The sequence below is a fragment of the Rhinopithecus bieti genome, unplaced genomic scaffold (assembly GCF_001698545.2).
Source record: "Rhinopithecus bieti isolate Rb0 unplaced genomic scaffold, ASM169854v2 scaffold_11380, whole genome shotgun sequence".
NCBI classification, from domain to species: Eukaryota; Metazoa; Chordata; class Mammalia; order Primates; family Cercopithecidae; genus Rhinopithecus; species Rhinopithecus bieti.
Genome location: NW_016807225.1, coordinates 3,612,146 through 3,639,975, shown reverse-complemented (window position 1 = coordinate 3,639,975; position 27,830 = coordinate 3,612,146). Strand labels below are relative to the sequence as shown.

General features: G+C 43.3%; 1 protein-coding gene across 3 annotated transcripts in view; it reads right to left on the bottom strand.

The window, feature by feature from the left end:
- Positions 1–1,019: 1,019 nt before the first annotated feature.
- CIPC (CLOCK interacting pacemaker) overlaps positions 1,020–27,830 on the bottom strand; it is a 38,229-nt gene continuing 11,418 nt past the window's right edge. The window contains exons 1-4 of one of the 3 annotated variants that reach the window (XM_017880603.1): positions 19,930–20,197; positions 12,482–12,669; positions 8,348–8,517; positions 1,020–4,910 (exon numbers count right to left, since the gene is read on the bottom strand). In XM_017880603.1, coding sequence (XP_017736092.1) covers positions 4,017–4,910; positions 8,348–8,517; positions 12,482–12,617 — 1,200 coding nt within the window. In that variant the 5' untranslated portion in view covers positions 12,618–12,669; positions 19,930–20,197 and the 3' untranslated portion in view covers positions 1,020–4,016. Of the gene's footprint in view, positions 4,911–8,347; positions 8,518–12,481; positions 12,670–19,929; positions 20,198–20,238; positions 20,680–20,728; positions 20,802–27,830 lie in introns of those variants that run through there. The other 2 variants (XM_017880604.1, XM_017880605.1) reach the window with 2 other exon arrangements.

Genomic DNA, 27,830 nt, shown 5'->3' with positions numbered 1-27,830 from the left:
AAGGGACCTTCTCTAGCCATCTTTACCCATTTTTTGTTTCTTACTAGTGGCCTGACAGCTACTTTTTTTTTTTTTTTGAGACAGAGTCTCGCTCTGTCGCCCAGGCAGGAGTGCAGTGGCTGGATCTCAGCTCACTGCAAGCTCCGCCTCCTGGGTTTACGCTAGTCTCCTGCCTCAGCCTCCCAAGTAGCTGGGACTACAGGCGCCCGCCACCTTGCCCGGCTAGTTTTTTGTATTTTTTAGTAGAGATGGGGTTTCACCGTGTTAGCCAGGATGGTCTCGATCTCCTGACCTCGTGATCTGCCTGTCTCGGCCTCCCAAAGTGCTGGGATTACAGGCTTGAGCCACCGCGCCCGGCCAACAGCTACATGTTAAAAAGCCACTTAGACAATTGTATAGGACAGAAATAATACTATAAGAATTAGACTATGACAACCCTCCAGGCCTTTTAGTGAGGATCAGCTTTTCATTTCCCCGGTATCTTAAAGATCGCAGGAAGGGGCTCCCGACTGGCCTCAGAAACAGGGAGGACTCCACATGTCTCCCTGTTGAGATCCTCTAGGTGAACCCTGACAAGGAGCAAGGCTTGAGGCGGCATGGGGGAAGGCATGGAGGTGTGCTTGCTAAGGACCACTGTGCTGTAGAAAGAACTTCATTTACTGTGGCTTTAGTTTATCCCGGTATACAATTGTAGTAGCTTTGTCACTTAAAAGTTCTATTTGTGAAAGTGTCAATCAGATGGAAGAAATCACTGGACTGTCTTCACCTCTCACTCCTCCCAACCTGCCCAGCAAAAACCTCCAAGGCTCCAGAAAACGAGGACTACTCATTTGCCATAAGCCTGCTCATATTTCAAGTTCACACCAGTGAAAATCTGAGCAATGAATTTCCACATGTTCAGTGTCTAATCCCAATATTCCCAAATAACATGAGTACCTATGTTTAACATTTAAATCAGTTCAAATATTTACTCCAGGTTTCATTCAGTATTTTAAGCAGTTATAAAGCAAAAGGCCAAATAGGTTTCAAGTAAGTGACTTTTATTTTTCTCTGACATTTCACAGTCAATATCTGCAAAACTTCATACTTTCTCAAAAGAATTCACATTTGCTAAATAAACTTCTACCCTAAAGAATTCATAGCTAGAAAACCACTTCAATGTATGCACAAAAATTACTTTTCTGCTAAAGGAACCATAGTAGAAAATAAAAAGTCAGATAATACTATAATCAATAAAAACCAATGAGTGTAATAAATTACAAATGTCATTAAATCCCTTTCCCATAACCATTGCAATCAGTAACTTTTCTAGATATATTTCAATAATGCCAACAAAATCTGCCAAAAGTTCTCTTAAGGGTTGCTCTGAGCTAAAAATGGCTTCTCACCTACAGAAAACAGCAGCTCTGCCACAGTACTTCATAGCCAATTATGTTATGCATCGCTAAAACCATCACTACTTACAGCCTTGGGCAACCGATGGAGATCTTTCTGGTCACCTCCAAGGTTCCTCCATTTGCTGATCTGGCTTCTGGCCCCAACTGTCTGCTGGCCTCAGTGGATCTCTCCTTCCAAGATCTATCTTCTCTACTTGGGTTCATCTGCTTACAGCTCCAATAGGGAACAAACACCCATGGTAATAGCCTGGAGAGACTTCTAGCACCAAGTTACAAGATTAGAGAAGAGCTGGGGGTGGTGCTGCTTCTCCCTGCCACTCAGCAGTGAGGACTGATAACGGCTTTCATCATCTTTTACTGAAACAGGGAGGGAAATGCAAGCCTTAATCTAGGAAGAAGAGTCCAAGAGGCTTATAGCTCCACAGAGGGTTTTTCCAGTGGAATAAATTTGGTTCTCAGCATGTGTTTTCAGATTTTTGACACTCAGTAAGACTCATGACTGGTGCCCAGGCTGTTCTGAATGCACCTGTCTGTATAGCTTTGCTGCCAAACGTACTGTGCCAAAAAGGAAGCTTCCTAGCATGGTGCACGGAGTAGAGCTGCTATAGTACCACACAGATTCAGGGGAGGCAAAGAGAGTGGGCCAAGAAAAAAATATTAAAAGGAGCTGAATCTGCCTAAAGACACATTTGCTCTGATTTCTGAAATTCTTTCAGAAAGTAAAGAGCAGGTAATAATTCTGCGTTGATGAGGGGAGTCTAGGGATGTTACCAAGTTGTTCACTTCTAAATCAGTCATATCTAAATCACACGTTTGTGAACAAAGTATAGGCAATCTGAAGCCACATATTTTTAAACTATGTTAGAGTTACAACTACCTAGGAAATGTCATCTTTAACTTCTCGTCTTGGTAAAATGTTTCTTTGCAGAAAGGGTGAAGCTGGGCTGGGCGTGGTGGCTCAGGCCTGTAACCCCAGCACTTTGGGCGGCCGAGGCAGGCAGATCAACTGAAGTCAGGAGTTCGAGACCAGCCTGGCCAACATTGTGAAACCCTGTTTCTACTAAAAATACAAAAATTAGCTGGGCGTGGTGGCAGACACCTGTAATCCCAGCTACTTGGGAGGCTGTGGCAGGACAATCACTTGAACCCGGGAGGCGGACGTTGCAGTGAGCTGAGATCCCACCATTGTACTCCAGACTGGGCAACAAGAGTGAAACTCCGTCTCAAAAAAAAAAAGAAAGATGAAGCTGATCATATAGAACTTATTAAGATAATTTTGTAAAGAACAAAGATTTTCAAGAGGATGAAATTTTAAAATGAGAGAATATTTTGAAACTTTACTACTTAGAAACATAGTTGCCTATTTAATGAAGCTGAAAAGAACATGTATCATCTGGAAACTCTGGAAACTCTGGTCATGGTCTCCATTTCTAGATGAACTTCATATAACCAACATTATACCTTTGGCTTTGTTGCCAATATTTAACACATGAAGGAAACACAGAAGACAATGCTCTATAACTGCTTCCCATCACTATGACATGGAACAAATGAAAATTTGGGATGTGAAAAGAAAATGGGTAAGATGCTTTCCAATTTTTTGTAGACTTATCATACCTTTGAGACAACTGTATTTAATTCAAAGTTTATCAAGCATAATAATCACTTCTTTTATCAAAATAAAAGAAAAAAAAACAAGATGGCAACAGAGTTAACTTATACTACATCCCCAGGAACCACTGAAACTATCCTTAAGATTTTTAGATATAAAACAGGATATACTGTTTCAAAAGAAGAGAGAAAAAAAGCCTAAGTTACCAGAATCGTCCAGCTCCTGACCATGAGATATGCCAGCCATGTCTATTTTCTTCAGCTTCTAAGTCAATAAAGCAATTCATCGACTATAATTCCAGATGGTACTGCATCCATTCCACACCTTAAAATTTGGAAGTATTTTTTTGCCTGCTAGTTTAAGAAAAATCTGACTTGCAATGAAAGTCTAGGAGTCAGATGGTACTACCCTTTCCCTTGACTTTCAAGTTTAAGAAAACAAAGCGTTGAGTGATTAAGTGCTCGCAACCAGGTGCAACCTGTGCCCAGGGCATTTTAGGTCTTGCCCAACTAGCACGATGCCTTGTGGAATGCAAGCAACCTCCTCTTATTTCTCTCTGTGACTAAGACAGGCAAGGGAAGATCCATGAAGGTTTCTTTATGTCACCTACTCCCTGGCTCAACAGGCGTTGCTCTGTATGCTCATTCGTGTTACTGCACCCTTGATCTTGGTGAGAGAGTGGGATGATGGGAGGTGACAGCAGGAAGAGCCCCACACAATCATCTCCTGCTTTGCCCTGTGATCCACTGAAGCACCTGCAGGCTAAGGAAAAGGGGCTCAAGGGCACTCCCAAACTGAGGTCCTCAGTGGAACGGGGACATATGTATCCTGTGCCCAGACCACAAGTTAAGACAGCAGCCAGGTATTGGCACGTGGCTTCCTAAGTGAACCATGACACAGGTTAAGTTTAGAAGGAAAAGCTCTTACATAAGCTTTGGGAAACAGGAGTAGGTAACAGTAAATGAGCAAAAAGAACCACTCAAGTAACAGGAAAATATGCCTCTGTACTATATGTCTGGGTGATCAGAGAATGCTTCTAGGTCACTGCCTGTATTACTGGACCCAGGTGTTAAAGATGCCTGCAGCTTGGCCCAAGCCTGGGGGGCCCTGCTCTTGGTGGCTTCTATAAACAGCTGGGTTTGCTCCTTTAGCTGGTCTAGTTCTACCTGAGTTGCCTGGTTCTGACGAATCAACTCCTTGGTTTTCAAAGTGATCTCTAGCAAACCAGATTTGTGTAGGACTACTAGGGTATTCTGAAAGCGCCTATGTTTGCTCTGCCGCTGCTCTAAAAAGATATCTGGGCTGCGGCAGAGGTGCTCTGCAGCCCATAAAGGTGAGCTATAATTAGCAGACAGTGGTGAAAGGGGAGAGTTGCTCTCTAACCCATGGAGAGTGCTGTCTGATGCGCAGACAGGACTGGCGGGGGAAGCGAAGGTCAGACTGGGAGCTTTAGCCACGTGACTGCTGGATACCGGCTGAAGAGTCTGTGGACTTCCACCTGCCACCAGAGAGGGCACACCCTGCAGAGCTGAGTCCTCGGCAAGTTTGGCGCTGGGTGGTGCTGGCGTCGAGGGACTGGACGGAACAGCACCAACCTTGGTTGGCTCACTGGAAGACAAGCTAGGCCCAAGTCTCTCAGTACAGATTTTCTTCTGCACTCCACTTGCTCCTTTTTCTTCTGGGCCAAGGGAAAGGCCCCTTTTGCCTGGATGTGGGGCTATTTTGGTATAAGAATTCAGAATGGGCAAGTAGTTCCTGGAGTCGGACTTTTTCTCGCCAGTGTGGCATGGACTGACAGGAGATGGTACAGGTGGATGAAGAAATAAGAGCTGTGGCTGTGCTGAGATCACTTCAAAGGAGGGCTGGACAGTCCATGACTGGAGCTGGGATGAGCTGCTGCCCTGAAGACAAAGGAGGAGAGCAGCACACTACTCATTACTGCCGAAAGGATAGAGGAGTGAAGCTTCTGTCAAAGGGGCAAGCGGATACTCAAATGTTTAGAACAATTTCAAGGACAGCACTTCCCTCACGTAGTGGTTTGAACATCTATTTGTGTCTGATATCACAAATACTTTTTTAACTTTTTCTAAGGGAAAATTGGAGGAAATACCTATTTTTATTCAAGTGCTATCACTCAGAAAATAAATGGGTAGGTAAGGCAATGACATAGCTAAGGTCATAACTGAAACAATAAAATATGAATTTCCTGGTGTAAGTTAAAATGTGACTTTACACCAAAGTATATCTTCATTTAGTTACATCTGGAACCTCTTTTACCTGAAAATAACTTTTGATTAAAAAGTAACATATTGGGCCAGGTGTGGTGGCTCATGCCTGTCATCCCAGTATTTTGGGAGGCTGAGGGAGGTGGATCACCTAAGGTCAGGAGTTCGAGACCAGCCTGGCCAACGTGTGAAGCCCCATCTCTACTAAAAATACAAAAAATTAGCTGGGCGTGGTGGTGCATGCCTGTAGCCCCAGCTACTTGGGAGGCTGAGGCAGGAGAATCGCCTGAACCCGGGAGGTGAAGATTACAGTGAGCCGAGATTGCGCCACTGCACTCCAGCCTGGGCAACAGAGCAAGACTTGGTTTCAAAAACAACAACAACAACAGAAAAAAAAAAACAAACACCCATATTGTCAGGAGTCTATGGGTCCCTGTTTTTAAGGCAGTGACATCCAACGATCATAAAACCATTCAAAATAATAACAGCTACCATGTATTGGTGCTGACTATAGGCTACCACTGTGTGTAATGTTTTACATGACTTACTTAATCTATATGACAACCTCATGAGGTAGTTACCATTTCCCTTCATAAACAGGAAACTGAGGCTTAGAAAGTTGAAATAACTTGTTTTAAGTCACCAAGTTACTAAGTGATGCAGTTAGGATTCCATCCTCTGTCTGACTGTAAAACTCATCTGAGCCATTCTGCTATACTACTTTTGTTTTATTACTCCTCAATTATGCATTACTTTTTAATTAAAGTATTGATTCAGACGAAATCTAATAAAGAAGGACATGGCTACTTGTCTCCAATGTTTGAAAGCCAATCCAGTTCCAACCTGGTCCCAAAAATCTGAGTGTAGATAAAGCCAGGCAGAGGGCAAGTCTGATAGAGGTTCACATCCTCAGTGGGGTCAGGTGGGGTCATCTGATTTATCTGAAGAACATTAAGAACTGTCTTCCCATACATGTACATGCGCACACCATTTTGCACACATTTCAGTTTCTTGGATGCAAGGTTAGGAACTTTAGGCCAACTATAATTCATTTCCCCTGCAAAGGCTGGAACGATCTGGAGTCCTCTTGATGTTCAAATATACTCCAGGATTTACTAAGGCAAGCAATGCTAGGGCCAGAAACCACATTTCCTTGTCATAGGAGATCCAAAATCAAGAGGTCTTTTGAAGTAGAGATCAGCCTGTTCCAGCTCAGTCAGAAGCAAAACTTCATGCCCTCTCTAGGGATGACCTACTAGGCAAATGGATCTGGAAAATATCTAATGCATTGCTTTCCCATGATTTTACTGGACTGTACTTACTAATGCTACTGTTATGCCCACTGTCCTAACAGATACTTAGCTGACTTGTTCTAATTATTAGATTTTACAAATTGTATTATTCATGTTGAAATCACCTGAGGGAATACGGAACAAAATTTTAGACTTGGACAGGGTCTCAGAATCATTTCACATAAACCCTTCATATTAAAGATGAAGAAACTGATATCCATCATGGTTAATTATGTACAAGATCACACTGTCTAGTGACAGAGATGGAATCAGACTCTCAAAAGAAAAATATCTAAAACCAAGCAGCCATAATCAAGACATTACACAACATGCAGAGGGTTTTAAATGTGTATCATTATTTTAATTTTAGAATATGCTGGATTCTAGTATGTTTTTTAAAAATGAAATAAAACTCCTAGACTACTCCCTTAGGTCAGCCTCTTAGCTCCTGATCAGACCCAGCAGCCTTCCTGGCGGGTCTTTGTCCTGAAGAATGTGGCTCTGCTGGAAAAGCCTACTCACTCCGTAACTGTGTGTGTGGGCTGTTCTCAGCCTTCTGGAGCTGCCAGCCTAGCCTACAACAAAGAAGGGATATAAACACAGACACACAAGAAAAGGACAAGGAAGCCAGAGAGGAAGGCAGGGAGAAAAAGAACTGGGAGAAAGGAAGCCCAGGAAAAGCACTGGCAGCACCGGTGGGGCCGGGGCAATCTCACGTGGGCTTCATTTCCTGTCTCTATTATTTCTTTTCCTTTCAATAAGGAGAGCCATGCTTCCAGCTGAGATATGATTTACCAAGCAAAAATCTTCAAATTCCTTTTCAGAACTCACCAGGCTGCCTTGTTGAAAATCAGTTTGTGTTCCTCATACATAACGAGGTAATAGCTAAGACATTAAGATTTCCTGTCGGGTTAAAGCCATGTTCTAACCTTTTACCCTAAGGAGGGAAAAGTCAACTACTCAAGCCAGATTTCAAATTTCACTATCTTCAAGTAGCCTCATCACTGAACCCATATCAGAACTGATATATTTTCAGAGGAAAGTACGGTAAGACTAAATTTCTTTGGCTGAAATCAATCTTTTCTATTCTCAGACTTCTCTATTCTAACTTAACCAAGCTTATATGATCAAGTTCTCAGTTTCAAACACTAGAGCTTAACTTAGATTTTCATCTAAATCTTTTCTTTCATATCTAGACAATAATCATATAATATACACAGTTATGTAATGAAGCCCCAAACAGGATGTGTTTCCACTCCACAACGATGCTGTGTGGATTCTGCTGGTATTCCCATACTTGAACCAGGAGCAGTTTCGTCACTAATGATGGGCTCTGGCTAACTACTAAGAAAATGCTCAGTATATGGCATAAGAAACAGGGAAATTGCCTCTACTTCTGAGATAAATGCATTCTACATTCTTAAATTCCCAGGGCAATTCATATTAAAAAGAGCTTCTTTTGTTTCTACCCTAAACTCTGCCACATGTTAGAATGCACCACTGAAGTTATGCCATTTCTGCTTGGTTCCTCTATATACGTTTCAGGGTCCCTTTGGACAAACTATGAATACAGAAATAAAACAACCTAGCTGTCTCAAAAATGAGAACACACATTATGATTCTTGTATTCCTTTTTAAAACAGTGTCACACTTGAAAGATAACATCTGCTCCCCAGGGGAGAAAGTACACATTGGTGTGGTTCTAGTGGTCTGTTTCTAAAATCTCTCTCCTTGGCAGAAAATATAAATCTCTTCCTTTATACACAGGAAGCTCAGAAATTTTTATTTGCAAAGCCTTTAGGTGATATTAGTCCTCCTCACCTGTTTGACCAGCACATTCTTCATGACGACCATGGGAGACAGGGTAGGGAAGGCATTCTTTGCAGTTTTGGAGTTCTGCCTCGGCCTGTCTTCTCTGCTCCAGCCTAAGGCGCTCAGCATGTCCTCGGACTCCATCTGCTCTGCGGAGCTCAGACATTCCGAGCTCCCATCTGGTGGGCAGAAGAATGGTCAATTCACTTAGGCTCTAGACTAGGGGTTCTTAACTAGGCTCCTAAGGAGCTATGGACCTCTTGAAATTGAATGCAACACTTGTGATGTGTTTTTGTGAATTTTATTAAGAAGGAGGCTTTTAGCTTTCATTGGCTTTTCAATGGGATCCATAATTAATCCCTCCTCCACCAAAGATTAAGAATTATTGCCCTAGGACAAGTTTGATTTCCTTTCTAACTCTCTTATGGACAAAAACCTGCCTCAATTAGGGCTCACATGAAAGTAATCACCACCAGTCTACAGGAGAAATGAGTTCGAGGCTTCAACGTTAGTTTATTACTTTTGAGAATCTGTTGTTGAGAAAGGAGATGGGTATGGCCCAAGGTAGGATTAGGACCTTCAGAGGCTCTGGGTACCCCAAGAGGTAATTACAATTAAAAAAACAAAACCAATCTGTAAACCTCAAAACAACTGCATTTTATCCAGCTTAAGGAAGACTGTATGACTAGAAGGATATGCATCAATGGAAATATTATTTAGAATCTCCAGTGACACTTTTAAAAAGTTATAAATGTTGGGATCCTTCCCTTGATCTACTGAAGTGATTTACCTGGTTCCATAGTAGCGTATTTTCACAAAACACAAGTAATCCAAATGTACACCTCTAGTTAAGAACCATTAGACTGAAAACGAATGAGCCCAGAAGCAATGTACATATTGAGTGCCCAGATCTTGGTTTCTAAATGCCATTCTGCACATAAAGGAAATGAGGGCTCCTTGGAGAAACAGCTGATTCCAAGACTTTGACAGGGAAGATACGAGATGAGCCTGGACAGCTTGTTGTCCCAGAAAGCAAAGAAGTGCTCAAACACTAACAGAGACATGTCAAAGAGACACAAGAGCTATCTTGAAGGGACTCCCGCTGGTCAAATTTGAGACAATTTGAGTATCAGAAATCATGATTTTAACGGATTAACAAACTGAATTACAAAAGAATTCCATGACTACATTAGTGATACTCAAAGAAGAGGGAGGAGGGAAAGCACTTTTTACAGAATAATGTCAGCCAATAATGTACGAAGAATGGTAAAATTAGAAGATCACCACTTTTTTCTTTGATACAGAGTTTCGCTCCTGTTGCCCAGGCTGGAGTGCAATGGCACGATCTCAGCTCACCACAACCTCCGCCTCCCAGGTTCAAGCGATTCTCCTGCCTCAGCCTCCCGAGCAGCTGGGATTACAGTCATGTGCCACCACGCCCGGCTAATTTTGTATTTTTAGTAGAGACAGGGTTTCTCCATGTTGGTCAGGCTGGTCTCGAACTCCTGACCTCAGGTAATCCGCCCGCCACAGCCTCCCAAAGTGCTGAGATTACAGGTGTGAGGCATCTCACCCGGCCAAAATCACCACTTTTAAACCACCAATGTACTGATTCAGGCAAAGACCATCAATGGATGCTAACTCCGGTAAAGAGTTTGTTGGGGAATAGGATAGTCACACAATTATAAAGTATTGTATGATCTTATAAAAAATAAGTTACTTATGAATTACAAAGAGAAAAGGGTACTTTAACAGTAAAGAAATCTGGTACACACTATCTTAGCCAAGTGACCAACCAACCAGAGCATCACCAAGAGTAAGACTAACTTACGAGTCTCCACATGTGTTGCAATGGGAAGGATACAACATCAACAACATAGTATTCTGGTCAAGATGCTAATCCTGACCCTAATAATGGGGACACTACCAGAAAATCCAGGGTGTGAGACATTCTACAAAGCAACAGGTCTGACTCATTCAAAGATGTCAATGTCATAAAAGAAAGAATAAAAAGCAAAGAAAAGATAGGGGGGTGGTTATAGCTGTAGACTAAACCAGACTAAAGGACAGGACAACTAAATGCAATGCTCAATCTTCAGTTGGATTCTGGATCCAAAATAGACAAAAAGACAAACAGCTGTAAAGGAAATTATTGGGACAATGGGGGAAAATCTGAATATGCAGTGTAGCTAATGATAAGTATCAGTGTTAAATTTCTTAGGTATGATAATGATATTATAACTATATAGAAGAATGTCCTTGTTTTTAAGAAATTTGTACTGAAGCTATATAGAGGTAAAATGTCAAGTGTTTGCAATTTACTTTCAAATAATTCAGTGTGTGCGTGTGTGTATCCGTGTGCGTGTGTAGAGAGAGAGAGAAAGCATATATGACAAAAAGATAGATATATGGGGTATTCATTTGCTTTTGTATAGATTTGAAATTTTTTGAAATACAAATGCAGTAATTAAAATGGGAAAAATTGTCTTGATTTTACGAATTTCATCCTACTCCAAGGTAACTGGAATAACTCAGTGAGGAAATCACTGGCACGTGGCCTAAGAGTGGCTAGACGCATTCCAGTGGCATTCACTGGGGCTACTTTCTGGGGCATAATGAGTTTGATTATTTTAATACCACTTTATGTCTGAGTAGTACAATATTCTTAAAACAACTGGCCTGACAAAGTTGAAGTTGTTAGAAGTGTCAAAATGTCAACAGTACTGGAAATAATAGATGGTAAGATTATTGATAATGTTTATTTTCTTCTTCGTGGTTTCCTACATGTCCAAGCTTCTATAATGAGCATGTATTCATGAAATGAAAACAGACAAAAGCAAACATGATATTAAAAGAAAAAAAAGAGACACTAGGCCTCCAATGTTTCCCAAACCTGTCTGACCATACAACAAAAACACTTGTTTTTTAAAAAACCCACATTCCAGGCCCTGTCCAGACCCTTGAGAGTCTCCAGGAGGGGGATCTGGTGATCAATATTTTTAACAAATGCCTCAGGTGAGCTTTATGATGAGGCAGGCTTGGGAAACAATGCTGAGAGACAGAAGAAAAATCCAAAGGGAAGGTTGGCCCGCCCTTCCCTGGACTGTCCTGGCCCTGGGCAGGGCAACTAATTCCTCTTAATCTAATCCCTTGGTCGGCGCTCTGTTCCTCTTTGAGCAACAGTCTATTTATAATTTGCCTTTTCAAGCAGCATGCCTACAGGGAGAAAATATGCCAATCTAAAGACAAGAGGGTTCTAGTTTTCCTAACAGCTGCATTTCTCACTATAAGTTAATAAATCAAAATTGATTGATTTGTCTTTCTGAGACTGGATAATATAAATTTTCTCCTTGAGAGGGTTCTACTCTCAGGATGTTGACTTGGCTAGAATCCCTCAGCATCACCCCTCTGCATCCCCTGCGCCAAAAATCACACTAGCACCATATCCAAGCCACTACCCTCAGACCGGGAAATTAAAAAAGAGCCCCAGCACAAAATTAAAAGATTCAATGTATATTCAGCTAGCCCTTTTGGGTAAGGTTTAAGAAAAACTTGTAAGGAAAACTGTTCTATTTTCTTATCTCTAATAGATACTCAAGTTTAGAGCTGGGCCAGGAGGCTCACAGTCCAAATACAAAATGCATAGAGAGTGGGGGGAGGGGTTGTTGGAGGGGTACATTTCTAAACACAGCAAAACTACTTTCTCAATGAAAAAGGTACCTTACAAATTACATACAATATGACTTTTATTTAACTGGCAGTCTTCAAATTTGTTACATGGCAACTACATGCAGTAGCATTTTTTCCCCTACAATATAATAATTCCTGTGAAAAAGGAAGTAAAACAACAGAATTATGAGTATTTAAATATTTTTCCAGTGATCAGTTGCAATATTTGGAAGTGTAAGATTCAGAGTCTAAGTTGAAAAAAGATGTCAAATAATTCTTTCAGAACGAACCCTACGGTGACTTTGATGGGTACCCTGACATATGGCATCAGAATTACCATTTTAAAGCATCAGGTAAGTATTTATCCTGTGCGTGAAAGCATCCCATCTTTATCACATAAATGAGTTTTGGGGAGGAAATTTTTTGGGCAAAGCATTCACTCACAAAACAGAGGAAGGATAAGATATTTTTAACCTGAAAAGCCAGAGTCCTTGTCTGACTCAGCAGCAGCCATCCCGAGCTGACGAGCCACTTTCTTCATCTCTGTGCCTTTGCCTACTTTGGCGGAGAGTCTTCTGGGGCTCTCTCTGGATGGGTTTTTCCTCTCCATGGTTTATTCAGCTGGAGGCAGATTCATTGGTACTCTTTTCATCTGGACTGCCCTATGAAAAACAATTATATAAGAAGTCACTGCCTGGAGAGCTGAAACAGATGATCCAGATAGTGAATAAAGTATGGGCAAAGAACATTGGCCTCACCCACTTCAGCTTTATTTTCCTCAGAGGTCTCAAGTGGCAAAAGTTTCAAGTTTACTAAACAGAAGGTTTCCACCCATAAGGAGATTCACAGTCCTCTGGCTGCCCTCTAATTCCATTACAAATTCAAGGCACACAAACAACATTCAACATAGCTTTGTAAACTGCTAACAAAGGCACATTTGATTAGGCTTTTTGCAATGGGTAACAAAATGAACTCACCAGAGGGGAGAGGGGACAGGGGAGTGAAGACAAGGGAAAAGGAAGACGGGAGAAGAGAGAGGGCAGAAGGAGCGGGAGAGGGGAAAGGGGAGAAGAGAGACACTACAAGGCTTGCTTTCCTCGTGTACATTTGCAGGCTCATGACCTATTGCCACCTCCCACAGTGTAGCGTTTCTCAAATTAACCTTAAATCCTTTGGCTGAGGTACTGAACAAAGAGCAAGAACAACTCCCTATACACACATGCTACTTTTAGGCTTAAAAAACACTTTTATGGACAAATAGTATCATATATAATAAAAAGCTTATAATATGTGTAACTATTAGTGTTATCTTACTTGAGCCTCACAATGTCATCTTCAATTGCTATCTCATTTTACAGGGGAGGAAACTGAGGCTCAGATAAGTCACAGTCAATCATTTAAAAATACTGATAAATATTGCCACTGTAAATTAGGCATTGTGCAAGGACTGGGTTTATAGAACAAACAGAATAGACATCTGTCACTTCCTTCTTGTAGCTTATGATCTAGAGAGAGACAGTCATTAATCAAGTAATCACTCAACTAGCGACCATTTTGATAAGAGCTATAAATGGGAGGGGCTAAGAGTCTGGGGGACTCAGGAAGTGCTCTGTAGCTGGGATCTGGAGGATTAGGAATTAGTAGCAGTTAAGTGAAAGGCATATTCCAGGCAGTGTGAAGGCCTTAAGGGAGCAAGGGGCTTGGCACAAACAAGTAACTGAAAGGCTAGAGCACAGTGTATAAGGGTACAATGCCACGCACTGATGACAGACTGGTAGTCAGGGAATAGACAGGCAACACCTTGGAATCCATGTTGGAAGGATTTTAGATATTAACTTAAAAGCAATGGGAAGTCATGGAAGAATTTTAACCAGAAGTATGACATGATCAGATGTGCATTTTATTTATCTTATTTTTTGAGACAGTGTCTCACTCTGTCACCCAGGCTGCAGTGCAGTGGCATGATCATGGCTTGCTGCAGCCTAGACTGCCCAGATGGAAGCGATCCTCCCACCTCAGCCTATGGAGTAGCTGGGACTACAGGCACGTAGCACCACACCTGGCTAATTTTTTATTTTTTGTAGAGACAGGATCTCACTTTGTTGCTTGGGCTGGTCTTGAACTCCTGGCCTCAAGCAATCCTTCCACCATGGGCTCGGCTCTGTGCCTTGGCTTGGCTTGGCATTCCAAAGTGCTGGGATTACAAGTGTGCACCAGCTTTGCATTTTAAAAGCATTCTGGATGCTGAACTGAGGCTAAAGTGGAAAAAGGCAAGAGCGGCATTGAGATCATTTAGTTGCTACCGTCATAGTCCAGGTGAATTAAGGTGGTGGAGATGGGGAGAAGAAAAACATGGAGGCCCACCTGATGGGACCCGGTTATTGTACTGGGTGGGGGGAAGATGGTGGTACCACTTTCTCAGCTAGGGAGCCCAAGAAGTGCACAGAAGGGAGTTGGGCGGGTGGGGCAGGGTGGCATGGTCATGTAGATTTGGTCATGTAGAGACTGAAGTTACTGTGGGTCATCTAAATGGAGATCCTGGGAAGGCAGTCACATGTAAGACTGAAGCCCAGGAGAGAGGCCTATATTTACTCCAGTGATATGCAGCTCATCCACAGCAGACCCAGACCTAGACCAACAGTGCCAAGAATAAGACCAATCAGTCCTTCAAATTGCTGGCTGAGGATAAGAACATTACAGGTATTTTAACATGGCCATTTAGTCATCAAGGAATGGCAACTGTAAGGCCAACATGATAAGAATACTGCTGGGATAAGGAGAATAGGCCAACAGGGAACATGACAATAATGAAACTAGGAAGATGCAAGCAAAGTCTTGTGATGTTTTAATTCACGATGCACTCCTGACTCTATCCTGTTGTCCTCTGAGTGAAGAAAAACACAAGCCCCCTGCCAAATAGCACTGTATCTAGAATACCCTGGAGTGCCAAGTCTGGACATTCCTGCTAATATAAGATCTAGTGAAGAACATTAACTACCCTAGAAGCAGTTCAAAATAAAATTAAATAGAAGACAAGGATGCTTATAAGCAACCCTCTTGCTCATACTTTTGCATACTGTAGGAGCAGACTAAAGGGAACACAAACTGGACTGAATGAGAGTGAATTTTAAACACGATTCCAAGTAAAAATCATTCTGCCCCATATCTAACTCATTTAAGGGGACTGGCTTCCTCATTCAACTGACATCAAATCAAGGACTCCCACAGGTCACACGTTTAATCCTATGTGCATAAAAGATAAACAATGGCACTGTCACATCTTGCAGAGAACTATGCAAAAACAAGGTCTATCTGACAGCTATGAAATTTGACAGCATGGACAGCCCAGCTTAAAAAGTAGACTAAAGTGTAAAACTACATCTCTAATTAAATCAGGATCCTTTTGTATGAAATTCAACAAATGTGCACAGTATAATTTTCCTAAAATAATACTGTCCAAAAGTGAATAGAAGCCTTCTGCAAAATAGATGAGGCTTGTGGATGGGCATTCAAACTAATTCATGTCAGACTAGGCTGTTGATTTAGATTAGGAGGGTAGCTCATGTTAGTTGCAACTAATTAAGAACCTTACTTAGGTTCTTGAAGTTTCACATTATCTTACTAAATATGGATTATTTTACAGGTACTTTAGATAATGCATCCCAATTCAGTCTTCTACAATCCTTGTGGCAAAACAATGAAAAAGGTCTTGCTATTATTATTAAAGTATAGTCAATGGAGCTACAGAAAATACACAGGAATTTATTCTGGCTTATTGAGAATTTGTAGGATAACAGATAATTGATCATGGAGTCAAAATACTGAAACAGTGACAATCGGTTTTTGAGGCTCAGAAAACAATACTCCAAAATACGGCACTTTAGCATAATGAGTGCTTTGTTGTTGCTTTTTGTTTTTTCTGAGACTGTGTCTTGCTCTGTCACCCAGGCTGGAATGTGAGGCCACAAACACGGGCTCACTGCAGCCTCGACTTCCTGGCCATAAAGAAATTATCTGACCTGTCTTGTCTGATAGTAGATCATAAAACCCTCATTCCAGAATGGGTCCTGCCCTAAAACAGAGAGGAAGGAATGCTACACAGAGGTCAAGAATAATTCTAGACAGACAGACCTTGCTGGGTTTCCCATCTCAGTCCTTTACTATTAGATCATACTCTTTTGTTTGATTTTTCTTTTGTTTTGTTTTTTATTTCTAGACGGATCACATGCTGTTGCTCAGGCTAGAGTGCAGTGGCACGATCACGGCTAACTGCAGACTCGATCTCCTGGGCTAAAGTGATCCTCCTGCCCTAGCCTCCTGAGTAGCTGGGACTCCAGGTGCATACCACCACACCCAGCTAATTTTTAAATTTTTTGTAGAGACTGGGTCTTGATATGTTGCCTGAGCTGGTCTCGACCTCCTGGGCTCAAGCAATCCTCCCACCTCAGCCTTCCAAAGTGCTGGGATTACAGGCATGAGCGACCATGCCCAGCCAGATCATACCCTTTTTATCCAATCATATTTCTACATGGCTGTCCATTCTTCATCAAACCTAAGCATAAAAATAGACAGTTTTGCCTGAGTTTGGGAGGCTTCAATTCTGAAGACTCCTGTCTTAAACAAAACTTTGATTAAATAAAACTGTTATGTTTTTCTCTTGTTAACCTTTCTTTTGTTATGGGAGGGTCAACTAAGACCCTTATGGTAGGTGAGGAAAGGTATCACAGAGTTAAGTTAAAAAGGGAACAGATGCTAAATTTAGATCCTGGGGAGTTGCTGGCAGTTGGAAATAAAGAATGCAAAATCGACTTTAGGATGGAAAATTGACTATTTTTGATATGAAAATGATTAAAAATATGAAAGCCTCTGTCTTCAGTAAAGTTCTCTTAAGCAGCAGAAAGCCTTAGCATTGCAGCCAGGGAGGCTCACATAGGATGTGGAACAAAGCGCTACATCCCTTCCCAAACTTTATTCTTTCGGAGGAGCAGCAGCAGTGCCCTCCTGGGAGTGGCTGAGCGACCCACTCACACACATAAAGCCCTCAACAGGAGAGAAGCAGAAAGTGATGGCATTTGCTACTGGTGCTGTCAACCCCCAAATTGGCAAGGCAAAGTCTGAAAACCTCCAGAAGTTGCTTAATTTTTTTCCTCTTAGATATTAGTTTACAATAAAATTAGATGCTCACACACTGACTGGGAGTTGAAAATGGGTTACTAAGCTCTTACCCACTGTGTCCTTTCTGCTTCCTGGCACAGACTGGAAATCACTCACGTTGCTTTACAAATGCATGTACCTTACTCTGCATTAAAAGGGCTAATTTAAGCTCCAAAACTGTCAGAATTTACCCTAATTGGGCCTCTTATGCATATATATGTAACACATTGTCCAAAAGTTTCCCAGAAAGGATAGTACACACTAAAACTCATAATGGAAAGTGAATCAGGCTGGGGCGTGGTGGCTCACTTCTGTAATCCCAGCACTTTGGGAGGTGGAGGCGGATGGATCACCTGAGGTCAGGAGTTCGAGACCAGCCTGGCCAACATGGTGAAACCCTGTCTCTACTAAAAATACAAAAATTAGCCGAGCGTGGTGGCACACATCTGTAATCCTAGCAACTTGGGAGGGTGAGGCAGGAGAATCCCTTGAACCTAGGAGGTGGAGTTGCAGTGAGCTGAGATGTCACCACTGCATTCCAGCCTGGGTGAAGAATGAGACTCCGTCAAAAAAAAAAAAAATGGGGGGGGGGGGGGAGGAAGGAAGGAAGGGAAGGAGAGGGGGAATCAGAATCAGAGCCAAACAAGGTGGCTCACATCTCTAATCCCAGCAGCACCTTGAGAGGCCAAGGCGGGTAGATCACCTAAGGTCAAGAGTTCGAGACCAGCCTGGTCAATATGGTGAAACGCTGTCTCTACTAAAAATACAAAAATTAGCTGGGCTTGGGGGTGTATGCCTGTAATCCCAGCTACTCAGGAGGCTGAGGCATGAGAATAGCTTGAACCTGGGAGGCAGAGATTGTAGTAAGCCAAGATTGTGCCTCTGCACTCCAGCCTGGAGAAAGAACGTGAATCAATAAATATATGTCTATATAAGGGTACAAAATTCAAAATCCTAGCAAGTGCTCCAAAGCACTTAGTTCTTACTACTGTTTTTGCACTTCTGACATTATTTGTCTCCTCAACTTTGAGTTGTTTTTTTCATCTTTGCAACCTCAGCCCCCAACAATTAACATGAGGCATTCAATAGAGTAATAAATTCCAACAAATCTTGGACCTGCTGAGTCTCTTTGGCAGCTCTCATAGCTTAGCAGCACAGAAATACCTGAACAGCTTGAAGGTCAAGATTCTGCACTTCCAAACACCATGGTCACCTTAAGATCTAACCTCCACGTCTGGTCCCCTGCAGGAAACAGATATTTGATCTACCCCTTATTCTAAGATGAAACCTCAGGGACAAATCCACCATCCAAATTAAAGCTTGGCCTAATCCACAAACAATCTTTGTGAAGATTTGTCCTTATGATTAAAAAGGAGATCCAACGGTTACAAGAAAAGGATCTGAAATGCTGCTTTCAGATCTCTCCTTTTATAGACACTTGGCAACATTCCTGGGAGCTCAAGTTCCCTTTAAAATGTGTCACGCGTATAACATGTGTGCCTGGACAGAAGTGTGAGGTAAAAGCCCAACCACAGGCTTAAATACAATAAAGTGGTAAGGTCACAGGAAGAAAACCTTGAGTAATCCCAGTTCGAATTATAAGCACATTACTAGGTTTTCTCCGAAGTCATTTTCTTTTGGCCTGCATATTCAGAGATACCATTCTGGGAGGATGTCTGTGTATTTTTTAACAGTGGAAAAACCCTGTCTACCTAAATGTCTAATATTCATCTTCCCTTTCACATCCATTCCATTTCTCCAACTCAGGTGAAAATTCGTGTCAAAGATCCTGAACCCCAATTCCATACAATTTCCTATGTTTGAGACCAGTTTGGCTCTATTTTCACCTTTCAAAGGGAAGATGAGTTTAGAGAACTTTCTCTGATCCCCTGCTGCAATTAGTTCACAGTAACAGTACCCACCTACCCATTCACACTAGCCCACGTTGCATCTGTGCCAGGCAGCATGTGCACCCTCCAGGCATCCACCAGCCTGCCAGCTCAGCAGGGCAGAACTGGGCAGACCCTAGTACTGTGCTGTGACTGGCATACCACCAGCCTTCCAGGGCAAACGCCCAGGCAATGCATACTGCCAGGACTTGAGCAATAACAGCGAGCCTAGCTCCAGCCTGTGACCTGGGCCGGGATCAGATCTCCCCCGAAGCCACCCACTAACCACTAACTCCTTACTTGGCACTGCCCGCCTTCTCCCCCAAAACACTACCCCCGGCACCAAGCCTGGCAAGCTGGCCACTCAAGGGAAACAATCAGCAACGTAGGTGACGGCAGGTCTCTGGAAAAGGCAACACACCTGTGCCCTGGGGCCAGAACAGGGTACCACCCCCGACCTCAAACTGGAAGCCCAGGACCTTCGCCCAGTTACCAGTTCTGGCGCCCACTCACCTGCCCACTGCCTAGCCCTCAGCTCCCAGCCGGGCTGGACTCCAAGCTCTCTCCCCGCCCAGCCGGCTGGCGGTTGCGCCTAGGGCTAGACCAGGGCCCACCTGCCCCTCACACAAGCCCCCTCCCCACACGCAGCCCCCTCCTCACCCGCGATTCCCTCTCCCACGCCCCTCACAGCAAAGCCAACAACCCTCAGTCCCACCGTTTGGCCCTCCGTCCCCCGAAAGTCCCAGTTTGCCCCCTTGCCTACTCGCTCCTCTTCCTCTCTGCCCTACTTCCACCTCCTTTCCCCACGCTTCTCGCCCAATCCCTCTCCCGTCGCCAACCCTGCTCCCCTCCTCCCAGACCCAGCCCTCCCTTTCTCACCGAGGGCCGGGGTCGCAGCTCCACGACCGGCCCCCGTGGGTCAGGTGGCGCATGCGCGAGCACGGCCTCGCAGCACCATGACAACCTCGTCGTCGCCGGGTGTCTCGCTATACCCACAGCCTCCCGCCCATTTCTCCTCCCCGCCGCCTCCGCGACGTCTTTCGCCAGCCACGTGACTCGGCTCGGAGGACCCAGCACCATGGAGACCCCACGCTGTTCTCCTAGAAGGGGCCTTGGAGACGCGCCCTTTCCCCGCCCCCGCCGGAAGAGCAGGCCGACCCGGGGCGGGGCCGGCGCTGAGAGGCTTACGCTCAAGGGCCTACGCTCTCTCCGCGACTTGTGGGCGTCTCTATGGTTGGTTCCTGAGGCCCCGCCGCCATTTTGTACGGGTGTCTCGAGCGATGAGCGTCTTGGGCACGGCTTCGAGGCGGGGTTCCGAGGAGCCGGGGGTGGGGCCAGCTTGGAGCCAATACAGCAAAAGGTGCGACTGTCGCACTGTAGTGGTGCGTGCCGCCGTGCCGCCGTGCAGCCGTTGGGGTGGGGGCCGGGGCGAGTCGTGTCCGGCCTGTGCGCTAGCGGGGAGCGACAGTGCCCGGCGTGGGAGAGCGGGCGCGCGATTGGCCTCATCCTGGAGTCACCGTGACAGGGGCGCCAGACCTCCCCGCGTGCTCCTCGCATTTTCCCTACGCCTGTCGCCCGGTTTGTTTTTGTTCCCGTCCACCCTCGAGACCGTGCCCCACGAGGTCGAGGCGCGATTATTTTAAGTGGATGATTTCATGCCCTTTGATGTTTGACTTACTTTGTCATGTGCTGTGGGTTTTACACGGATTCTGTTTCTCGGTGAAGGTTCACGGTGAACACGTGTGTAACAGCTGAAAAAAAAAAAAGAGCTTGGGATCACTTGACTTTCTGATGCCTTGAATCAGTGAAGGTTACTTAGAAAAGAATTATTTCGCCAGTGAAAAAGAGGAAATGGGCGAGTTTAAAAAGAGTGTTGACGGGTCGAGATTCTAGAGCTGAGCTGTCCAATAAAGTGGTCACTAACCACTGGGTAAGTTTCTCAGTCGTACTAGCCACATATCAAGAGCTCACTCACCTCTTTATTGGACAGTGCAGATTATAGCCCATTCCCAGCATCCCAGAAAGTTATATTGCACAGTGCTAAGCTAGATAGTGGGCAATTGTTTTATACTGGTCATCCAAGCCTTTGTAAGTATGCTAGGTCATGGTTAATCACGTTAGTCCTCTGGACACATAATTCTAATGTATTATTGGGTATGGGTGTACTTGTTTAGCAATCAGCTTTACCAACAAGTAATATGCCTACAGCATGTAAGGCTTTTGTTTTGGGGACAGAGTGAAAGTAATAGTTAACAATTACCAAGTAATTAGGAGCGGGGCCACTTTATATACATCCTCTTATGATGCCTTACGAATTTATGACGCAGGTGGTATTTTTTTCCATGTGTGGTGGTTTTGCCCATTAGGACTCAACTAAAAACCCGTGACTTTGGCCAGGCACAGTGGCTCATGCCTGTAATCCCAGCACTTTGGGAGGCCGAGGAGGGCGGATCACCTGAGGTCAGGAGTTCAAGATCAGCCTGGGCTGTTAACACAGTGAAACCCCATCTCTACTAAAAATACAAAATTAGCCGGGCGTGGTGGCACATGCCTGTAATCCCAGCTACTCGGGAGGCTGAGGCAGGAGAATCGCTTGAACCTGGGAGGCAGAGGATGCGGTGAGCCGAGATCATGCCATTGCACTCCAGTCTGGGCAACAAGAATAAATCTCCATCTCACCAAAAAAACAAACAAACAAAAAACCATGGCTTTTATCCATGAAGCTATTAATACATTGCCTTCTTTTGAAGTGGGATAAAGCAATCTGCTTTCAAATAACTTAAAATCTGATATGGGAAATAAGATGCGCTGTAATAAATAATATGAAAGAGAATGGGATAAGTACTAGAAGATTCTGAACAAAACTAATTAATAAAGGGAGAAAAAAATTTTTTTTTTTTTTTTTGGTGGTTGGAGTAGGAAGAGACTAGTAGGTAAAGCTTTAAGGATAGCTAAAAGTTGGATTTGCAATAATGGAAGTGGGTGAGCGTATGACGCATATAAAGCCAAAAAAGAATCAATGAAATAAGCAAAAGCATGAGGCGTGGTCCTATCTTAGTTTTCGAAGGGGCAAATAAATCAACTATGAGAGGAATGAATTAATGGCATTTGCAGCAACCTGGATGAGATTGGAGACTTGTATTCTAAATGAAGTAACTAAGGAATAGAAACCCAAACATGGTATGTTCTCACTCATAAGTAGGAGTTAAGCTATGAGGATGTAAAGGCATAAGGATGATACAGTGGACTTTGGGGATTCAGGGGGAAAGGGTGGGAAGGGGGTGAGGGATAAAAGACTACAAATTGGGGTCAGTGTATACTGCTCAGGTGATGGGTGCACTAAAATCTCATAAATCACCTCTTAAGAACTTAGATAACCAAATGCCACCTGTTCCCCAAAAACCTATGGAAATAAAAAATTGAAAACAACAATAACAATGTGGATACAAGGCTAAATACCTGGGTAACGAAATCATCTGTACAACAAACCCCCATGACACAAGTTTACCTATGTAATGAACCTGCACACGTATCCCTGAACTTAAATAAAAAAAAAAATGAAATAAAACAGTCTGCCTTCAAATAACTTAAAATCTGATATGGGAAATGCGACATAATGTAATAAGCAATATGAAAGAGAATGAGATAAATGCCAGAAGATTCTGAACAAAGCAATAACATTAGGGTAGAAAAAAAAAACTTTCTTCTTTGGTTGTTGGAGTAGAAAGAGACCAGCAGGTAAAGCTTTAAAGACAGCTAAAAGTTGGGTTTGCAGTAATGGAAGCGGGTGAGGGCATAACGCATACCAAGCAAAAAAAGAATCAGTGAAATATGCGAAAGCATGAGGCCCTCTTAGTCCTCTGAAGGGGCAAATAAATCGGACTTCCTTGACTTTACCTACATCTTGAGCAGACAGCCATGCTGTACCAATAACTTGAACTTCAGACAAGTATTGAAATGGAACCAAATGAATCAGACTAATTTAATGATAGGCATAATTTTTATGATTATTTTATGCTATGGTTCTATATAATTAGATACACAGAATAAGCAATTCATAAAGATTGATAGTGAATATTTTCATATAGCTAAACCACCGTAAACGTTTTTCTTCCTTTCCTATTAATTTACCAAGGTTTGTAAATCAGCATCTATTGATAGTTTACTGGTGCCACAAATTCTTTAAGCTTCACTCACTTTACTCTCTTTACTCTTGGTTGGGGTAAGGACCCTGTGATGGATAGTGGGTTCTGAAGCAGCTATTCTTCTTGCTCTAGGGTCCTTTCCAGTTCAAGTTCTCCCCAGTACCATTGCGGTCTAGGCTCGGTTTGCTACCACCACAACCAGCAGGGGGAGACATGCACCCTTAAATCCTACATTTAGGGACTTGGGAATGTTTCTTTTTTCCATCTACTTCTTGAAATTGTAACCTGCCTATCCATGTGAGGATTTGAGTTTTTAATCCTACCTAGGATACTGTGAAGACTCAAACATGGGCCGAGTTTTATTTGAAGATATTTTAAGCGTATTATCTATTGTACAATTTAAAATATATATAAACAATTGTTTAATAATTGTTGAATTTAAAGTTAAAGTCACTTAAAAATATTTAAAAGTGGGCCGGGTGCGGTGGCTCACGCCTGTAATCCCAGCACTTTGGGAGGCCGAGGCGGGCACATCACTAGGTCAGGAGTTCAAAATCAGCCTGGCCAACATGGTGAAACCCCATCTCTGCTAAAAATACAAAAATTAGCTGGGCATGGTGGCCTGCGCCTTTAATCCTAGCCACTCAGGGGGCTGAAGCAGGAGAATTGCTTGTTGAACCCAGGAGGTGAAGGCTGCAGTGAGCCGAGATTGTGCCACTGCACTCCAGCCTGGGTGACAGAGTGAGACTCAGTCTTAAAAAAAAAGAAAAACTGTAATAGGTGACAGTGAAAATATTCAGATGATCTAGTTTCAAATCCCAGCTCCTATAGGTATCATTTTACAAAAGAAGGGGCATTTTGATATCTTTTCCGTATACACAGGAGGGAAGATAGGACATAACCTCACAATTTAAAATAGAATAATTTTGGGTGTATGAAAACTTAAAGCTTTAGTCTTATTTTTCCAGTTGGCTGAAGACTGGTGAAAACATCACCACAAGGACTGGCAGCAGTTCTTGGACTGGTGTTTGGGAACCATTGATTTCCTTTTTCTGAACCTCAGTTGGGCCATCTGTAAAATAGTTATCCTCTAGTTTGAATCTAGCATCTAGCATTATTGGTGCTGATCACTTCATAAGTTTTTAAAGAGGATTTGATGGAGTGGTAAGTGTGTGTCATGGGTCAATGAGAGAAGAGAGGGGCTCCAGCCTGTGTGAGCAGGGGGATCTACAGGTGCCAGATGGCAGAGGCAGAGGCCAGTAATAGTGAGATATATGACCTTTTTTCCCTTAGCAGTCAGGTGACAAGGCCCTCACAAGCCAGATTGGTTCTTAGCTCATATTTTAGGGGAAGATTTGGCAGAGCAGGTATACTAAAAGGATAATATTCAGGTTATGGTCAGGCTGTTCATATACAGGCAAAGGTTTGATTTTAGAGGCAATGTAAACCCCTCCCACATAGCCCTCTGTCTTCCTGCTGATACTTGAAATTCCTTTAAGGAATTGCTTGACACCAAGAGACTCTGGAACCCAAGACAAATTTTTCCATAACAACACGGAGTGCTTATTATTTGCCAGATGCTGTCCTAAGTGATTTGCCTACATTTATTCATTGAATCCTCCTACTGTCTATGAGATGGGTGTAGTATCATTATTTTCTTTTTACAGAGCAGGAGGCTTAGATACAGAGGCCCATGTCACTTGCCGAGGTCACCAGTGGTAAGTGGTAGAGCCAGGATTTGAATTCCAGAGTCCTTGCCACTTTGCTTGACAGCCTCCATGTTAAAGTGGAAATGGGTAATATCTCAGCCTTTCCTGCTGTGCTAAGGAGGAGGCCAGTGGGGAGCTAAAAGCACTATGAGGAATAAAAATAAAATCTTAAGCCCTTCAGCCAACTGGAATGACCCCCTCTTGGCCAAGCAGTCCCGAGAGACACCCTGAAAACTGAAATGTCTGGCTGTGATGGGGAGAGAGGTCAGACATGGCTCAGTATGCCCCTTCCTTATTAATCTTTAACCAGAATTATTTCCTAAAGAGTAAGCAGAAACCAACTCTAGAAAACAAGAAATGGACAACCTGTTCCTTTATCCCCATTAGCCAATCACCTGAGGTAGTGACCGCACTCCCCCACCCTCTTTACAGTTTCAGAGTGACAGCTTGCCAGTTTCACAATGCATCCCTTCCTAAAAACTGACCACCATCTCTGAACTAGTTTTAGTTGACTTGTGGAGGATGTGAGGATTTTTGTGTCCTCTGCTTCACCTAGTGATGTCAGAATAAAACCGCCTTTGCAAAGATTATGACGGCAAGAGAAGTCTAGCATGGCTGACTCCATCTTGCTTCTGCCTCATAGGCTGGCTGTCCTCACTCATTCCTGGGTGTAGTCCAAGCTAACCATGGGAGGCATTTAGTTTATAATTTAACTTTGAGGCAAGAATGATAATAGGCCCTCCATGAAACTAACCCCCTCTTTGCTCAGGGACTGAAACCACTTTTGTAAAAGTAATGAAAGACCACAAGATTGGGATTATGGGATGGACCTGAATTCTGCTAAAATATAGATGTAATTAAATGATAACCAGCCATGGCCGGGTGCGGTGGCTTACGCCTGTAATCCCAGCACTTTGGGAGGCTGAGGTGGGCAGATCACCTGAGGTCGGGAGTTTGAGACCAGCCTGACCAAATGGAGAAACCCTGTCTCTTCTAAAACTACAAAAATTAGCCGGTCATGGTGGCACATGCCTGTGATCCCAGCTACTCAGGAGGCTGAGGCAGGAGAATCGCTTGAACCCAGGAGGCGGAGGTTGCGGTGAGCCGAGATTGCACCATTGCACTGCAGCCTGGGCAACAAGAATGAAACTCCATTTCAAAAAAAATAAAATAAAAATGTTAACTAGCCATTGTTTAAGAAGTCACAAAATCTGTAACTTCCCCAAATGCTCCTATAGGTAATCACTATTTTAGAACCTAAGATTGGTCTTTTGAGATGTTTTTCAGACTTTTGCATTCTGGCAACTGACTGACTTCACTTGAATCTGTGACTCAGGAATCAACTAGTCCTGTGGGCCCCCCGCCCAGAACTCAGCACACGAGGACTAATTTTCCACACCCCTAGGATTTCTTGCCCAACCAGTCAGCAGCACCCATTCCCTAGCCCCCTGCCCACCAAATTACCCATAATACTATTGCCTCTCAGTTCTCAGGAAAACTGATTTGAGTAATAAACTCCCATTTTCTGCTAACCCTGCAATAATTAAACTCTTTCTCTACTGCAATACTGCTGTCTCAGTGAATTGGTTTTGTCTGTGCAGTAGGTAAGAAGAACCTGTTGAGCAATTACAAGTGGGCCAAAAACTCTACCCTTGGACCATGCTAACACCACCACTTTTTTTGAATATGGGACTCAGGAAGAAATGTGAAGCTCAATTGCATATATGGTTGTTTCTCCTTTCATAAGTATTCATGACTCCTATAGCTTACTGAATATTACATATTTGGCCATGCAGCTAAGCATAAATTTCTGTTTGCTTTAGCCCTCCCTTGAAGTGATTGCTCTCAGCTTCTTCTGAAGGTTACACTTCCCAGCCTGTGGGCCTGCAGGCTGCAACCGTTTATGAGAAATAAAGCTCTCCCTTCCAAATTTATGAACTTTGTGACTGATTCTTCAGTTGACAATTAGGTACAGGCACTTGTGTGGAAAGGAGGATGCCACGAATGGGGGCTGGCCACTGTAAAAGCATACTACAGAAGATGCCTCCAGCTGGTCATCTTTTTCTCTGTACATCGTAGAGATATTTGGGATGTGTGTGTATCTGTGTGTTATATGCTGATTTCAACCCACATACCTGCCCAAACTATTCAGAAGCTGCCTTGTATCTGTTAGACCCTCATCCTGAGTCTTTTTAGTGGAAGACTTTTAAAGTATTTCCCCCAAAAGAGCATAAGGAACTTCACCCCAAAATATGACTCCTAGATATAATGAGTATTTTGAGTTAAAGGCCCTTAGAGATCAACAGATGTTGGTAAAGATTTTTCCCTTATCTACATAAAGATTGGATGGACCCTACAAGGAGAACAATTGTTTCTCGCCCCCCGCCCCTTATTATCTACTTGCTTTTTGTTTATTTTTTGAGACATAGTCTCGCTGTGCCACCCAGGCTGGAGAGCAGCGGCACGATCTTGGCTCACTGCAACCTCTGCCTCCTGGGTTCAAGCAGTTCTCCTGCCTCAGCCTCCTGAGTAGCTGATATTACAGGTGTGTGTCACCACATCCAGCTGATTTTTGTTTTTTGTATTTTTAGTAAAGACGGGGTTTTATCATGTTGGTCAGGCTGGTCTTGAACTCCTGACCTCAAATGATCACCTGCCTCAGCCTCCCAAAGTGCTAGGATTACAAGCATAAGCCACTTCACCTGGCCTTTTTTTTTTTTTTTTTTTTTTTTTTTGAGACAGAGTCTCACTCTACCACTTAGGCTGGAGTGCAGTGGTATGATCTTGGCTCACTGCAACCTCCATCTCCCTGGGTTCAAGCAATTCTCATGCCTCAGCCCCCTGAGTAGCTGGGATTACAGGCATGTACCACCACGCCCAGCTAATTTTTGTATTTTTAGTAGAGATGGGGTTTCATCATATTGGC